General features: G+C 39.8%; 1 protein-coding gene across 2 annotated transcripts in view; it reads right to left on the bottom strand.

Moving 5' to 3' along the window:
* Nucleotides 1-17,520, bottom strand: part of dhx15 (DEAH (Asp-Glu-Ala-His) box helicase 15) — a 103,789-nt gene that overhangs the window by 25,836 nt on the left and 60,433 nt on the right. For both annotated transcript variants that reach the window (XM_043693906.1, XM_043693916.1), the window contains exon 6: nucleotides 15,596-15,763. In XM_043693906.1, the coding sequence (XP_043549841.1) occupies nucleotides 15,596-15,763 (168 nt within the window). The remainder of the gene's footprint in view (nucleotides 1-15,595; nucleotides 15,764-17,520) is intronic.

Genomic DNA, 17,520 nt, shown 5'->3' with positions numbered 1-17,520 from the left:
TTCAATAGAACAATGAAAACATTGTAAACTGTTTTGAGGAAAACACAGGCTGAAATTTAAGTTAAGGATAGCTCAGCATAGGCTGCATCATCACGGAATCAGATGAAAGTTAAGAAGGGTCTCTGTGGGAGTATCTGCTGGGAAAGTAGTTAGTTGCAGTTTGGGGGTGGGAGCATGATAAAGCAAAAGGATGGCAAGGCAGTACAAATGCTAATTATTACTCCTCTCCAGGAGAACCACCATAACTTTGCAATCAGTAGTAAAGTTTGTCATCTCTCGAACCAGTCTTGTTATTTTCTTCAACTCACTCTCCAATATAGGGGAACCTCTATCATCCGAATTTTGGATTATCCGAAACAGATCGTAAGGTCCCGATACTTGGCTAAACTGTGTTATCTGGTATTCCATTATCCCAAAAAAATACTCCTGCCTGTGTCCTTTGGTTAATCAAGGTTCCTCTATACATTCACATTTTTCCTACACAGTGTGGCTTCCAGCCAAGGACTAACTCGTGTTTTATAGAAAAGCACAGCAGGTCAGGCAGCAGTCGAGGAGCAGGAGAGTTGACGCTTCAGGCAGAAGCCCTTTCATCATTCCTGAAGAAGGGCTTTTGTCTGAAATGTCGATTCTCCTGCTCCTCGGATTCTGCCTGACCTGCTGTGCTTTCACAGCACCACACTCTTGACTATAATCTCTGGCATCTGCAGACCTCACATTCACCTAGCGGTTTATAGAAGGACAGCAAAACATCCTTCCTTATGTATACTATGCCCCTAACAATAAAGCCCAGTGTGCCCTGCATTGGATCAATGTGCCCTCATGGTGAATTGGGGGTCCACATCAGGAACTTGATGCTGTCACCCTGAGATTTTTGCAGTGAATAAGCACCAAGAACAGATGTGAAAGCATGTTGCACGGAGGGTCCCAGTGATCTTAGGTACACAAACTATTGACAACATAAAAGTAGGGGCTGTCACCAGTGACAAAGAGAGATTAGCAGATAGGGGAAAAGCACCTAATTTTAAGTTTTAAAATTCTCATCCTGCTTTTCAAATTACACAGGAACCTTCGATTATCCAGCATTCGATTATCTGAATTTTGGATTATCCGGCAAGATTGCAAGGTCCTGATGCTTGGCTAAACTTTTCTCTGGCATTCCATTATCTGACAAAATACTCCCTGCCCATGTTGTTTGGATAATCGAGATTCCTCTGTAATCCATGACCTCTCTCTTCCTATTTCCAAAATGTCCTCCAATACCACACGTAATTTCTTGTGCAAACCCAATTACAATCAATCCACAAATAGTGGCCATTGAGAACTGACACTATTTCTTCAGCTGTTTGAGTCTTTAAGTTCTGAAATTTCTTCCTTAAGCCTTTGTCTTCCATTCCTCCCTAACGCCAAATGGATCACGGAGGATGATTTGGTACATTGCTAAGGAAATAACCACAGCTTCCCCTTCCAAAATAGCAAACTGGGTAAATATTCAAAGCAAAGGAAGTGACAGGGAGACATGCAATAACTGAACTGTTAGGGGAAAGATTCTAGCAGCCAGCATTTGGGGTGGAAGACAAGATGCAGAAGCTGATAGAATAAGCATTTCAGATGGTAAGCAAGGTCCTAGTGAGAGTTAACATTGCTCGCTGAGCAGCGGAAAGCCTTAGGTTTTATCTTCCAGTTGATTTTGTGTCATTTCCCCTTGATGAGGTGAACCCCAAGGTGGGGGGAGAGAGATCAGGACCCCAAGTGAGGTCACAAGCTTTAATTTTGGAACCCCAGACTCTGACGCAGATCAGTTCGGAGCTCCAACTGTCTTAACATACGTGCTACTGGGGACTGGAGGATGACAGCAGAGGGTGTGTTGTTGCTGGAAAAGCACAGCAGGTCAGGCAGCATCCGAGGAGTAGGAAAATAGACGTGTCGGGCCAGAGCCCTTCATCAGCACTTGAGTATGATAAATTTGCTCGATTTGTCCAAGGAATGATGCCTGAACTACTAATTTTGAACAATTTATTCAACCCGTACACAGGTGGCAGGCAAAATTCAGTAAACATCCTGTCATTGGTTTTACAACCATCTGGTGGCAAAGTAAGGTGCAAAAACCAGTTGAAACTCAGCCTCTGCTCCAATATATCAATGTGTCACATATTATTGCACCCACAAGTATCAACTACAACGCTAACATAAAGGAATTGCACATTTGGAATCTGGAGATTATTTGCCCATTGTTAATATACAGATATTCATTGTTTGTTATTAAATAGAAAATAGTGTATAATTTGGAAGGCAAATTTATTTTGGACTTGGAGTAAACCTCAAAACCTGACCTAACAACAGGACAGAGACTGCACAATATGGACCATGTTGACAGAGTTATAATTTTCTGGCTTGACTCGATGCTGAGAGCACAAACTAAGATATTGACCATAGTTTAGTAAAAGCCAGTGAATGTTTCTTGAGATACCCTGAAGAGACATCCATCGCACAGTCATGGCTCTTGATGTTCTCATCAATTTTGCATACATGGCAGCTTGCTAAGAAATAGCAATTACTGTACAGCAGGTTCAGTCCAAGCACGCACATTGATTCACCAAGTTATGACATTTATATGAAAATATTTTCTGCTTCGTAAGATAACCATTTTATTAGTTTAACCAGTATCTAAGGCTGCAGTATCCAAGTGGCCTCATCAGTTAATGAACTTGAACACACCATCACAGTTAAATAAGATCCCAAATGAATGATGCAGTCTATAAATATACCATGCATCCTTTAGCATACAAATAACTCATTTTCAATGTTTTTTAAATTATGAAATGTCATTTCAACAGTTTGTTTGCTGCATTTACAACTCTGTTGGAAAGCATGCTGCAAGACTAAATGGGAGAAAATGAAGAACCCATACGATTTGTAGGGCTTTAGGTGAAAACAGTAAGAGAATGGGACTAAGATGATCATTCTTACCAAGAGTCAGCACAATTGGCTGCAGACAGAGGCAGCACCTACTCTGTGCTGTATAATCTACACGTCCATAGTCTGTGCAGCCATTTGATGTCCTTCAGTTTCACTTCACATAGACAAAGGGAGAAATAGTTCCGTGGCAGGGATGCTGCTCACCATCAAGATCAATTGGAAAGCTACCATACAGACTGCTGAGTATACAGAGCTGCTGATGGTGAGCACAGACAAAATACTAGGGAAGGCAGAGCTCGAGGTATTTCCCTTAAAACAAAGTGCCCAAAGGGTACTTGCAATTGAGACTCAAAATTCCTGGAAGGATGCTTAAACCTTACATGAAACATATTAGAGGATCATAATTTACAAGCTTGAATTGAAAAGATCCCACTTTGTATGATTAGCAACTATAATAATGCAAGTACAGGCACAAATTTCTACATTGTACTCATTCATTAAAGCAAAGCAAATTCAAATCTCACTATAAACACATCAAAGTCATCTACAAGAAATCTACAAGATGACTTCAGTACCACCACTATCCTGGTTTCCAAAACAACCCAACAGAGCAAATGATTGCATTTATATAGCACCTTTGATGTCGTAAAATTTCTCATGCCTCTGCACAGGAGTTTTATCAAACATTATTCGTTGACTAGAAATGAATTTATAACAGAAACCAGAGATAATAGTTTCCATTTTCTCAACAGACAAGAAGCAGTGGTTGAAAGTAGACAGACTAAATTACTGCAAAGCACACAGAACGACCCACAAAATCTGCAGCACTCAATGAGTTTGTTCAGTTAATAACTTAGCTAGAAAATCTCCAGATTCCACTGGCAATAAATGAATCTGAATCAATCAGCTGGCCAGAGAGTCAGGGTTGATCTTGCCATCTCTTAATTAAGGAGGGAAATGATATTGGGATTCTTGCTCCTCATCATACTCTAGTAACATTTCTGAATACTGAACACAAGAGCATAGTGGCAAAAAATAGATTTACATTGGCTATAACACCGTCAGTACTGTACAACCTGCTGACTGATTAATACTCCATAATGCCTATTCTAGCAAAGTCCTGGTCAATGAGCCAGTTCCTTTGAAATTGTATCCACGTTAGTAGTCAACACCACACGAGTAAATGGCCAGGGGGAAAAGCACGATCAGAAATAGAAAACACTTAATCAGCATTTCCATTAATTCCTGTCAGTACTTCTGTTCTCAGTATACCAAGCATATGGTTTGATTGTAAATCAGTGTTTTTGCCAAGAACACAGTAATTTTAACTGAGAATTCCTTTAACATATTTTTAGCCAGTATCCATTTTGAATATTAATTCAATGGCTCTAATCAAAGACCTTCAGTTAATTTTTTAAAAATTCTTTTAGTCATTTCCCTACTTTCCTTTCCCTCGCTATTCTGGAACATTTAAACATTTACTTTCAGCTGGATAATTAGAAAATACTGTTTAAATTTAAATAGCATTCTCCTCAACACAAATAAGTGTTTTCAGAAATCAATTAGTATCAAGATTGCATGTTGTTGGGTAGGTTCCATAAATCTACCTAAATTAACAGTCTATAATAAAGCTCACTTAAACACTTGGCATTCATCTTGAAAGATATACATGATGCAGAGTGAATTTTTAAACATTTGCATTACAAGCTGCTGGTAAATGTAGTTGTGACACAGAGAGAAATGAGCAGACATTCAAAACTCGGAAAGAGATTAACCCAATGTATCCTTGCGTCAATAATCACATGAATTTTCCATAAATACCACTCGACTCTCTAAAGTAAAAGAGCCATGAGATTTAGATATATGACTCAGCTGCGCTCTGATTAAACATTAAAATATTCAGTTGTGTGCCTTTTACACATGGGACTAATCTCTGGATCCCTCTTATTCCCAAAAGCTTGCATGTCTATTTGATAAAGTTTGAAAATTTCCTTCAAAATAGATGAGAAACCTCCAGCATAAAAGAGAATGCTTAGTCTGCAACGGAGTATAAATCTGTGTATGAAACAGCCAGCTAAGGTTTTAACATGCTGAGAGAATTCACACTCCCAAACGAGCAACCTTCTTTAATAAGAAGAAATACTTATTTTACTGCAATTTAAGCAAGCAGAGACCACTGCTTCAGAGTTCGAACTTTCAGAGTTATGCATGATTATCAATAAATAATCATGTGCTGTCATTAGTAGGCTTTTAATCCTTTGGAAAAAATGCAAACCCTTTAACGTTCGCTATGATTCAACCCAACATAAGACTTATTGCTGTCTTCACAAATATTATTTCCATGGTTAAGCCAGCCTGTATTTTCCAAGTCCACATTACCATTTTAGTAAACATAGCACTTAAAAGGTAACCTGCAGTGAAGCCTTCAAATCATTCTGACAGATGACTAAATACCTTCACCTCTTCTGCGCACAGTACTAATTATTCTTCAGGCAAAGGAACTGGCAACTGACTTAAACAGGACTCCATTCCGAAATTAATAAGTTGACTCTTAATGGCTTAGTAAATTGCAAAACTCACTGCTACAAAAGCAGAAATGAAATGGTGGGTGGCACGGTGGCACAGTGGTTAGCACTGCTGCCTCGCAGCGCCAGAGACCCGGGTTCAATTCCCGCCTCAGGCGACTGACTGTGTGGAGTTTGCACGTTCTCCCCGTGTCTGCGTGGGTTTCCTCCGGGTGCTCCGGTTTCCTCCCACAGTCACAAAGATGTGCAGGTCAGGTGAATTAGCCGTGCTAAATTGCCCGTAGTGTTAGGTAAAGGGGTAAATGTAGGGGTATGGGTGGGTTGCGCTTCGGCGGGTCGGTGTGGACTTGTTGGGCCGAAGGGCCTGTTTCCACACTGTAAGTAATCTAATCTAATCTAATCTAAATAAGTTGTAGACCAGTCAATAGCAACTTCAGCATTGGATTATGACAAGAGTTGAACTCAGCCCAGTCCAATTGCCAACATTCTTTGCATTAACCTCTGGGCATTAAATGTGAAAGTTTTCCTACAGAATACAAGCAGCAGCTTGATATAACCAATTTCAGAGAACCATACTACTCTGCTACATTCACAGACTGCTTCATAATATTTCCAAGCAGAGCCGAGCCTTTCAGAGTTCAGGAATAGGAGAGAGTAAAGAGACAAATATTACCACACATGGCCTGGGAATCGTGAACACACGACCTGACTCCCATTGCTACAGGCCAAAAACCTAACTGAAATATCCCACTAACTCCCAGCAACCAAACCAACATATCAGTTAAAACTCATGTGGATTATGTGAAAATTCACAGAGAGAACTAAAGGAACAGAATGTATTTTGGGTGAAGAACTTCTATGTTTATCAAGAGCACTCAATAAAACTAACACCAAGCTGTCTGAGCCCTGCAAGACAAAATACTGTAAGGGGGCCAAAATGAAAGAAAAGGCTACTTGCCTTCATTCTTGCCCTGCTTATCCATTTCATATCAATGGTGGTTTAGAGTAAGTAGCACAGTCCCAGTGAAGATCAAGTCTCGTCACCACAGTAGAAAACACCCACTATCACAGCTGCCATGCCAAGTGAGATACCAATTGCATTAACATGGTGCTTTGAGGATATAAGACATCCCAACAGCAGATAAACTGGGAAACTCTGAGGCAGCATGACCCATCAGCAGAAGCAAGTAACACTTTAATTTCTAACCTCAAGATGTACATATGCATGCCTGGACCAAGACCAGCCCAGACCTTGCACTGAACAACTGGTTTGGTGAGAAAACAGCATGCTGCTGTTGAACAGACACAGTTCAGCAGATCCAGAATAGTCAGACAAGAATAGTGCAACATAAAGGAGGCTGCTCTGTGACCAGTCTATCAATAACCCACGGGAGTGGGCAAACTAATGATCCTGCAAGGATCTTCAGTCAGAAATGCAAAGTGGGAAATTCTACAGTGACCCCTCCAAGGGACCCCACCACTCGAGATGCCAGTGGCAGTTAGCTTTGCTGATTTCATCAAGTTATGATCTGGCTGCAGCTATGCCTCTAATATTATTTCAACTTTAAAGGTTAAAGATGACCTGCGAACAAATAATAACTAAGATGGAGCAGCAGATGCAGAACTAGGCCATTCAGCCCATCGGGTCTGATCAGCATCATGAACATTCTATTTCATTGCAACTAATGACAACAACAATGGGGAAAATGACCCATTGTCTCATTCACAAAACACAGGATAAATGTAATTAGAGAGGTGAAGCTATTGGTATTATCACTGAATTGTTAATCCAGAGATCCTGGTAACGTTCCTGGAATCCAGGTTGGAATCCTGCCATGGCAGACTGTGGAATTTGAATTCAATAAATATCTAGGATTAGGGGTGTATTGTTATTAATTATCGGAAAAACCCATCTGGGTCACTAATGTCCTTTAGGGAGAGAAATTGCCATCTTTACCTCATCTGGACTACACAGACCCACAGCAATATGGTTGACTCTTAACTGCCCTCTGGGCAATTACAAATGGGCAAGAATTGCTAACCTAGCCAGTGACATCCTCATCCTGTGAATGAATAAAAAAATTAATATATTGAGAGGGGCGGATAGGCAGCGGTCAGTAACGAGAGGCTTGCATTTATTTAGCACCAGACATCTCAAAAGTACTTCACAGCCAATGAAGCATTTCTGAAGTGAGGTTATAGACAGGACCTCAGTTTAATGTCACATCTGAAAGTCAGCACTTCTGACAGTACAATGCTCCATTAATAGTTTGCTGGAGTGCCAACCTTCTCAAGCCCCAAAATGCAACTTGAACTTGGAACCTGTAGCTCAGAAGTGAGAATATTAACAACTAACAGTTGCTGGGACTATCAGCACCATTCATATGATAGCTTGTAGATGTTACCTACATAGAAATTCTCTAGCACTCACACATTTGACAAAATTATTTGGTTCCATATTTCACTGCAACTTGATCCCGATATGGATATAACAGTATTGTTTGCCTTCAGTCGGAGGGACTCTTGTAGCCCATTGGTAATGTCCCCTAACTCTGAGCCAGGTGACCCAGTTTCAAATCCCACCTGTTCCGAAGTGTGTAATAACATCACTGAACAGATAGATTATAAAATATCTACAAAACCAAATAAACGAGAATAGCCAGAGCAATTCCCTTAAGCATCATAACTCCATTCAATCAACTATGGCACCAAGAAGCCCCAAAACTGAAGACAATAGATAGAACTTGAAGCTCTGCTGTTGCCAGCATACTAATGCAGAAAGGAAACTAGCTGCAGTCGTGCAAGGTCAGTCATCACAGCCCATCGCTCCACTTCAGGGAATCCTCGAGAAAGCAACTTTGGAACAATCAGCTCCTACTGTTCTATGACTTTCCTTTTGATATGGAAGCTCTTCACTCATAACTGTAATGTTCAATTCGATTTACAACCTCTCTGATAATAATGCAGACTACATCAGTGCAAAGACAACACGCAACAAATAGAATTACAGGAAAGCCATTTAGCCTCTACCTCAAGAATTTTACAAAATTATAATTGATCAAGATTAAGGAGCCTAACTCCTATTACTACACTTGGGACAATAAATATCTCAGTGCCAGATTAAAATCTTAACCTTATCCAACATCAATTCATTCAAAACTTCTATCAACCTTTGCAATGTTTCCTATAATGACAAGTAACATTTGCACCACCTAAGTGCAAAATAATTGAGGTTTGCTTAAAAAGGGTAAACTATCACCATTAAAAAAAAACAAACAGCACCATGTTGCAGAATCAATAACTGACATCAAGGCTAACCTTAGGGAGCCCAACTGTACCAGACATATCAAAATGCTGGCTACAAAGTGGGCTCAGTAGCAACGTAAACCATCTGTGTCGGCTGCAAGGCCCACACCAGAGTTTCACTAACAATAGACAATAGGTTTGTTTCATTCAACTTGGGTGTCTACTGACCTGATCAGCATTCCAGTTGCTGATTCACTCTGCAGTTCTACACACAGACGCACAATAAGGTAATATCGAGTGCACTCTCCAGAATGTACTGGAACAAACCACCAAGTTTATTTTCACCTGCACCTTCTCAGGCCCTGCAACCTTTATCAAGGAAGACAAGCACAGGAATATCATAGCTTCCAAACCACCGGCCATGGTGACTTGTACATAATTACTTACCGTCACCCTAACGACAGCCGAATTTCAAAGAGGAGACCAATCACCACCATCACAGGGAAACCAGATCGTAAATGCAGCTTTCAGAGAGCCATGCATACCCATGTAATGACTTTAAAACTCTCACTCCCATACAGTACACTAGGGTGGAGATGCCTGGGTTCTTCAATCTTCAAACTATTTTTAAAAGAAACATTTATCACTACACAGGACCCAACTGTATTCTACTCACAACCACCTATAACATGGCCCCCTGCCCCACCCTCAAAACCACATGTATTCAATTTCTGCACTTCCATGCCTTCCTGTCAGTGGTAGCTCCTCCTCAGCCTGAGCGTCACTACAGAAGCTTTAAAAATACATTTTATCTAAAATTACGTCTCTCACAGCAGCAACATCCAATTCCATTTCCAATTAAGGGTTTAGTTATCAGACAAAATACAATGAGTTTGCTGTTTTTATATCTAAGATTTTTGAGCACAGATTTCCCAAAATAGTATCCCTTAAGGACAAGCAGATAGAATCCACATGAAGAACGACCCTGGAGGAATGGGAAGCAGTTTGTTTAACGAGGGTGAATAATCAGAGGGCTGTTTTAATATACTGCAGTTTTCAAAAGAAAGCAGAGATTGTGGAATTCAGATTTATAAATCTTCTAAAAGGTGAGACAGGTTGATAAAGTTGCTTAAAGCACATGTGCAATTCTCAGTTTACTATGGCTTCAAGGGGTGTACTTTGTCCTTTTTATTAAGAAACACTGAGGCAGCGGTATGGAGCAGTCTGTTCACAGGCAATAGAGTAAACAGCTTGTGATGCCTCGTAGATTTTTAAAATGTTTGAACCATAGAAGATGCCTGAATGGGTGGGGTCAAGCTCCCACAGAACCAGGATTTTCAGTTTTAGCTTTCTGCAATTGCTGGTTGTGGAACCTCCTATTCCTCTCTGTTATAGCTAAAAGCTGGGGATCTGTTCCTGCTGCTAGAATTGCATGTGAGACAATTTTAGTGAATTGCCTTTACCAAGGGCTTTTTTTTAAATAGATGCTACTACATTGGAACAGTTAATTAGTAGTTAACATATTATTCAGTTTAGCATTTCTACAGAGTTACAGTTAAGCCAATGTTTTCACTTTTATTGCCTGTATTTTATCTGCAGTGTAAAAATAAAGTGTGTTTTGCTTAAAGTCAATTGTTTGACCAATCGAATTGCATCTGGAACATTAATGCCTGACATTTAGCTTTCAAATAAGTAAAAGCTAGGGTCTAGACTATCTCAATGTATTTTGAGGTGTTTTGGTCTGGTCCATAATGAGGCATTATGTGGGTAATGGGCCATTAACGTATTTTCTTTGGTCATCTTGCTTTGATGGTGAGACAACACAAGGAAATCCTGTAGAACAGTCACGAGGTGTTAAAAATCATGACAAATTTTAGTAACTAACTAAAAAAATTAAAATAGTAAATTAGTTCTGCTAGCTTTCAGTCAGTAATCAGCTGGTATTAAAAGGGACATGGGAATGTAGATAAATGAGAGACAAATTCATCTGGTAAAATAAACATCAACAAGGCCTTGGTTTAAAAAAAAGAGACAATGTGATCAAAAAAGGGATCTAGGTATACAGGCAAACAAAAGACTAAAAGCAGCAATCTTTTCTCATTCGCTCAACAGGACATGGCCATTGCTGACTGGCCAGCATTTATTGCCAGTCCCTAGTTGTGCCGAGAGAAGCTGATGGCAAGTTGCCTGCTTAAACCGCTGCAGTCCACATGCTGTAGACTGACCCACAATATCCTTATGGAGGGAATTCCTCAATTCTGACCCAACAACACAGAAATAACAGAGATATATTTCCCACCTAGTCAGGATAGTAAGGGGCTTGGAGGAGAACTTGCAGGTGGTGGGTTTCCCATGTATCTGTTGCCCTCATCTGTCAAAGTGAACATGGTCATGGGTTAGAAGGTGCTAAGGAGCCTTGGTGAATTTCTACAGCACCTTTTGTAGATAGCACACACTGCTTTCTTATTCATTCACAGGATGAAGAGTTTTGTTGGCTAGGCCAGAATTTATTGTACATCCCTAACTGCCCAGAGGCCAGTTAAAAGTCAACCACATTGCAGTTGGTCTGGAGTCACATGTAGGCCAGACCAGGTAAGGGTAGCAGCTTCCATCCCTAAAGGATATTAGCAAGTCAGATGGGTTTGGAATCAGATGGAATTCAACAACGATTCATGGTCATCGTTCAAGCACAATTCTGCTGCTGTTAATGGCCCAGAGGGCAGGCTAGCAAAACAATCAAAAAACACTAGCAAAGGATTGGGATTTATTTCTACAGGTAAAATCTTAACAAAAGTAGAGATATCCTATTACACTTATAGAGTACCAGAATCAGACCAAAGCTAGGAATAACTATTCTGTTCTGGAAGCACCGGAAAGAATGCAAAACCAAAAAAATAAGTGATTTACAGGGCTACTCCAGAGTTGAAAGATTGCACTGCTATCAGGGAGGATGAAAATATTCATTTCGCATGAAAATATAATGCAAAGAGTCCTCTATAAAACTCTATTTTATAAAATTATGAATGGGCTTGGATGGGGCAGGTCTTTAGATGCTTTGAAAGAAAACCTTTGCATACACAAGGGAAAAAGGAATAAAGGTATTCTGAAAAGTTGGAAGTAAGGCACTTAGAATGGGAGGAGGCTCTTAATTATAAGCACTCACAGAGCTACGCTGGCTCAAATAACATGTTTTCAAGTGGTACATTGTATGTAATTCTATGCTCAGCATCACCTTCAAGGGCAACTAGGGAAATGCAATTAATCTTGATAAGCCGGCAACACACAGACCTGACTGAATAAAACAAAAATCAATGCAATACTAAAGTCAAGAGTCAGAGAGTGTTTAGAAGAGCTGCAAATTCAAAAAAAAGTTGAAATATTGTAGAGATGGATGTTTTTATGTTAAGAGTGATTTAAAAGGGGATGATAAATTGTTTTTTTAAAATATGACTGAAATTTTGTTTTACTCATTCTGGGATGTGGCCATCACTGGCTGAGCTAACACTTATTGCCCATCTTTAATTGCTCGCGGGGTGGTCGTGGTGATGAGCTGCTTTCTTGAAGCACTGAAGTCCATTTGCTGTAGGTAGCCCTCCAATGTCTTGAGGGAGGGAGCTCCATGATTTTGACATGGTATTGAAGAAATAGTGATACACATCATGATGGTGAGTGGTTGGTGCAAATGCCCTTTTTATTGGAAGTAATCATGGATTTAGAAGTAGCTGTCTAAGGACCTTGGTGAATACAGGTTTTAGAGAGAAAAATAGAAACTAGGAGCAGCACGGGGCCATTTGGCACTTCAAGTCTGCTCTATTATTGAATATGATCATGGGTGATCCTCTATCTTAATATCACATTACCATTTTCTCCTCATACCCAATGATCTCTAATGAACCTCTGATTAACTATATGGTGCTTATATTTCCTTTTAGATAGGGAGATCAAAACTGTACTGAATACTGCAGGCATGATCTCACCAAGGCAGTTAGACACCCTGACTCTGAACTCAAATCCTCTTGAAATGGAGACCAAAACAGCATTTTCCTAATTGCTTGCTGTAGCTGTTTGTATACTTTCACTGGTGTACTTTCACTTTTCCCAACATGACCATTTAAATAATGTCTTTTTCACAAGTGTATAACTTTAAATTTATCCATGTTATACTGCATCTGCCATGTGCTTGCCCACACAATCAACTTACTAGATTTTCCTGAGGTCAGTTTGCTGCTCCTGAACTCTCAATCCTATCTTGTGTTGCATTGTCAGCCAACTTGAAAATATTACATTTGGTGAATAGCTGGAGCTCCAAGCACTGACCTCCCATGGTACACCACTACTCATGAAGAAGGTCCATTTATTGCCACTGTGTTCCCTATCTAACAATTCTCCATCCATGCCAGTATACAACCCTCAATCCTGTGTGCTATAATTTTGCCGACTTACCTCTTGGATGGGACCTTAAGAGCCTACCTGAAATCCAACTGCTCTACATCCTTATCTATTCTACTGGTTAGATCCACAAAAGAAAACTCCAGTAGATTAGTTAAGCACGATTTTACTTTCATAAACCCATGTTGATTTTGTCTTGTTCTGTTAAAATTTGCCAAATGTTCTGTTATTACTTTTATTTTTAAATCATAGCCTAACATTAGGGAGTGAGGAAAATGCTAGACTAACTGGTCTACAATTCTTGAAAGGGATTCAGGAAATGAGTTTCTCACTGCTAGATTTTTAGTTTCTGACCTGCAAGCATTGAAACATAGCCAATATCAATGTACAGGCAGGTCAGGGCTAACTGATTAGTTAATGTACTTTGCATCAGAAGCAGAGGTATTACACATAAAAAAGCAGTAGAGGAAGATTTCGATACAGGTTAGACCTGAGTTTCACTGTGACTAAAAGGCAAGCTGTCAGATGATTAAAGATGAACAAAACCAAAATTCACTGACATGCCAAAAACATTGCAATTTCTACGTTCATGCTACAGGCAGTTGATGGAGACAACTACATTTATGAATGGCAGAAGCCACAGCAAACTGTGAACCTTTCAACTTGTCTGTGCGTGATACACAAGTGTTAATGATGAAAAAAACAAGTATTAGAAATAGTTCACTGCACCATGCAGATACAGTAGAGTCTCTTCTCCACACACACTCTGTGCCAAGATTCAGACCAAGTTGGAACTTGTCAGAGTTCTTAGCTGACGTGGGGTAGTCTAAAATATTAATGAGTTCAGACATTGACTGATCCTGAGGCTGAAAGATATTTTGCCATCATCCTAATCACCCTTGTACAAAAGAACAAAGCTAAAACATTTAATAAAAAGCCTGGGAACAAATGGAAGGGGACAGATGAAGGAGAAAAAAAAAATCACAAGACCAAGTGGGCATAGGAGAAGGAAAAGGTTATTGATAGTAGGGCTGGTAACCAATCTACATCCATCTCTAAGAATGTGAGAAAGTCAAATGGTAGCTAACAAGGATGATAGTAATGTTTCCAAGTGCTAGCAAGGTGTCCAAGAGGAATTATCTCCCAGCATCTGCCTTTATGACACTTCAGGATCTTAGAAATTTCAATACGATCATCTCTCATCCTTACAAACTCCAACAGATGGAGGCCTACTCTGCCCCATCTCCCCATAGGTAAACCCTTATCTCCAGAACGAGACAAATTATCTGCTCTGAACGACTACTACGACTACTATAAATGTAGTTACATCCTTTTTCAAATACATTTGAAACTGCACGTAGTAGTTCAGATGTAATCTTGTAAAAGTACTGTAGAGCTGCATTAAAACTTCCCAAATTTTTATTCCCCAGCAATAAATGCTAATGCTCCATTTGTTTTCCTAATCACTTGCCATAATTGTATATTAACTTATTTTGAGATTCATGGGACCTAGACCCACTTAACAAAACAAAGTTGAAGACTATCTGAAATATAAAGTCTCGGCTATAAGGAGCACGAAGGTTCCAGGTGAAAGAACGTGTCCAATGCGGAGTTATCTGAAACCAATGGAGCAGCAGTATTGGTGCGAAAAAAAAACCTGGCTACATTCATCCAATCAAAACATTTTGTCAGCCAAGTTCTCTGCTCCTCATCACTACAGATAGATCAGATTACTTAGTGTGGAAACAGGCCCTTCGGCCCAACAAGTCCACACCGACCCGCCGAAGCGTAACCCACCCATTCCCCTACATTTACCCCTACCCCTAACACCATGGGAAATTTAGCATGGCCAATTCACCTGACCTGCATATCTTTGGACTGAGAGAGGAAACCGGAGCACCCAGAGGAAACCCACGCAGACACGGGGAGAATGTGCAAACTCCACACAGTCAGTCGCCTGAGTTGGGAATTGAACCCGGATCTCTGGCGCTGTGAGGCAGCAGTGCTAACCACTGTGCCACCGTGCCGCCCATAAATGATAGATGACGGGCATACACTTGAGTGGGCTCAGATATTATATTTAATACAAGCATCCAGCCTATCAACACTCAGCAAAGTCCAGAGGACAGTGGTCATCACATGTAACTATATCAAAGCAAGGAAATCAAACGGTTTTCAAAAAGGGCAAAAAAGAAAAAAATATCATCTGGAAATATTAAAATTGGTCTTTTTATTTATTAAATGAGAAAGTAATTTGTAACTTCATCCATCTTAAAAGATCTGAAGGTGCTTCTACTTTATTTTGTCATATTTTATTCTAAACTGGAGAATAAAAGAGATCGCTCAGTCTTCAGACTTAAAGAGGCCTTCTAATTAAGTTCCGCATAATATCAGCACTAAACAATGCAGCCCAATGCTTCCAGATACAATGCATCGCATCAGAATCTCAAATAGTAGCAATCGTTTGCAAAGCGGTCATATTCTGCATGCCATAGACGATTGCCTCAAAACCACTGTACCTTTCTTCCAATGGCTCCATTTGGTTTTTTGGGAGGCGGAGGCTCAAATATCCTCTGCTGCTGTTGAGGTGGCAGTGTAGAATAAAGGGGAATGATTTTGATATCTCCAACTTCAGGCCCAAGGTCATCAATTTCCCGTTTTATCCGCTTACAAGCTTCATCAATTTCCTGTCAGAGTGATACAAATTTGAACAGCAATTAACTCCAGCAGAACTCCTTTTAAGAATTCATCCAAAACAAAAAATGAAATAAAATCCAGACTTTTTTTAAAAAACTGTACAAAAAAGGTACTCAGGGATTTTTCTAAGAATTTAAATAACTGCTACCCAAAATCTCAATAATACCATAGTCTGGTGTTAAGCCATAGTGTGGTTCTTGGAAGAAATGTTAAAATGCTGTTTTGCTTAAATCATTGGGCAATTTACATAATTTGCCTGCAAAATAGATTTTGAATTCAGAAGCTTAATTGCAAACATTTTACTCCTAATTTGTATAAGCATTGAATATATTTGCTACAGTATATTTTCATCACACTCTCGCTCTCTCAAGCTATATTCATTTATTCTTTCCACCTCTGCTCTTGCAAATTGGATTCTCATTCAAAAAAAAACCAGGTATTCACCTTTGGGTGACATATCATACTGTCCTGTAGTCTAAGCCAATCACTGCATGTTAACGTGGTGTAAACGTCTTCAGAATCTAGAAACCTCGAATGATAACATTTAGATTGTACAGTTTTGAAAAAAAAAGTCATATTATCACACATCCACAACACATTTAATGATGATAATAGGTCCATGTTAACCTTTAATACGTTGAACAGGAAATGAATGCACATTAGAAATCTGTATGTGTCAAGCAGGGAATAAAACCTGCCCCTACATAAACAATTCCCAAAGATAATCAAAAAGGCACCTGTTAATAGCATTCAGAACTCAAATACAATTAACATGACTTCTTTCACATCCTCAAAACAATTCATAACTAACAATTCACATCTTATAAACTACTTGTTCACTGTTTTACAATAAACCACTGTTATTAGTGAGGAAAGTAGCACAGTGGTGCAGCAGGTAATCAGGAAGGATAATGGAATGTTGGCTCTTATTTCAAGAGGGTTGGAGTACAAGAGTAGGGACGTCTTACTGCAACTGTCAGGGTGCTGGTGAGACCACATCTGGAGTACTGCAAGCACTATTATTTAAGGAAAGATATAATTTCATTGGAGGGAGTTGAGAGATGTTTCACTAGGATGATCCTTGGAACAGAGTGACTGCCTTATGAGGTAGGTTCTTTCCTCACTGGAATTTAGAAGAGTGTGACAATTGACTGAAACATTTAGGGTTCTAAAGGGCCTGACAGGGTTAATACTAACAGGATATTTCACCTAATGGGAGAACCTGGGACCACAGGGGGGAGTCTCAGAATAAAAGGGCACCAATTTAAGACAGAGGTGAGGAGAATTTCTTCTGTCTGAGAGGTGAGTGTCTTTGGAACTCCTTGCCATACAGAACTGTGGGGGCAGAGTCCGTGCATATATTTAAGATGGAGAAAGATAAATTCTTGAACAGTAGGGGAATCAGGTGCAGCAGATAATCAAGGGTTACAGGGAAAATGCAAAGTAGACATGAGGAATGGTGGATCAGCCATGATCCTATTGAATGGAGAAGCAGGCTCGAGAGCCAAATGGCCTACTCATGTTCCTAAATCTTATGGTCTTACTGTTGCACTGAAAGTCTGGCTTTAAAATTACACAAAAATCCCGTATAAACAGCACTGAGAAAAATAACCAAAAATAAAAAAAAGTGTTACTGAGGATATTGGGAGCACTCTGCTGCTCTTCTTGACCTTTCCAAACAGGTCAGTGGAGCAGCCAGGTAAACACCTCATCGAAAAGCTGGCAATGTCATCTGCTCAGGCTAGAA

This window comes from Chiloscyllium plagiosum, chromosome 1, assembly GCF_004010195.1.
Source record: "Chiloscyllium plagiosum isolate BGI_BamShark_2017 chromosome 1, ASM401019v2, whole genome shotgun sequence".
Lineage (NCBI taxonomy): Eukaryota > Metazoa > Chordata > Chondrichthyes > Orectolobiformes > Hemiscylliidae > Chiloscyllium > Chiloscyllium plagiosum.
This window is presented reverse-complemented; position numbering and strand designations above follow the sequence as displayed.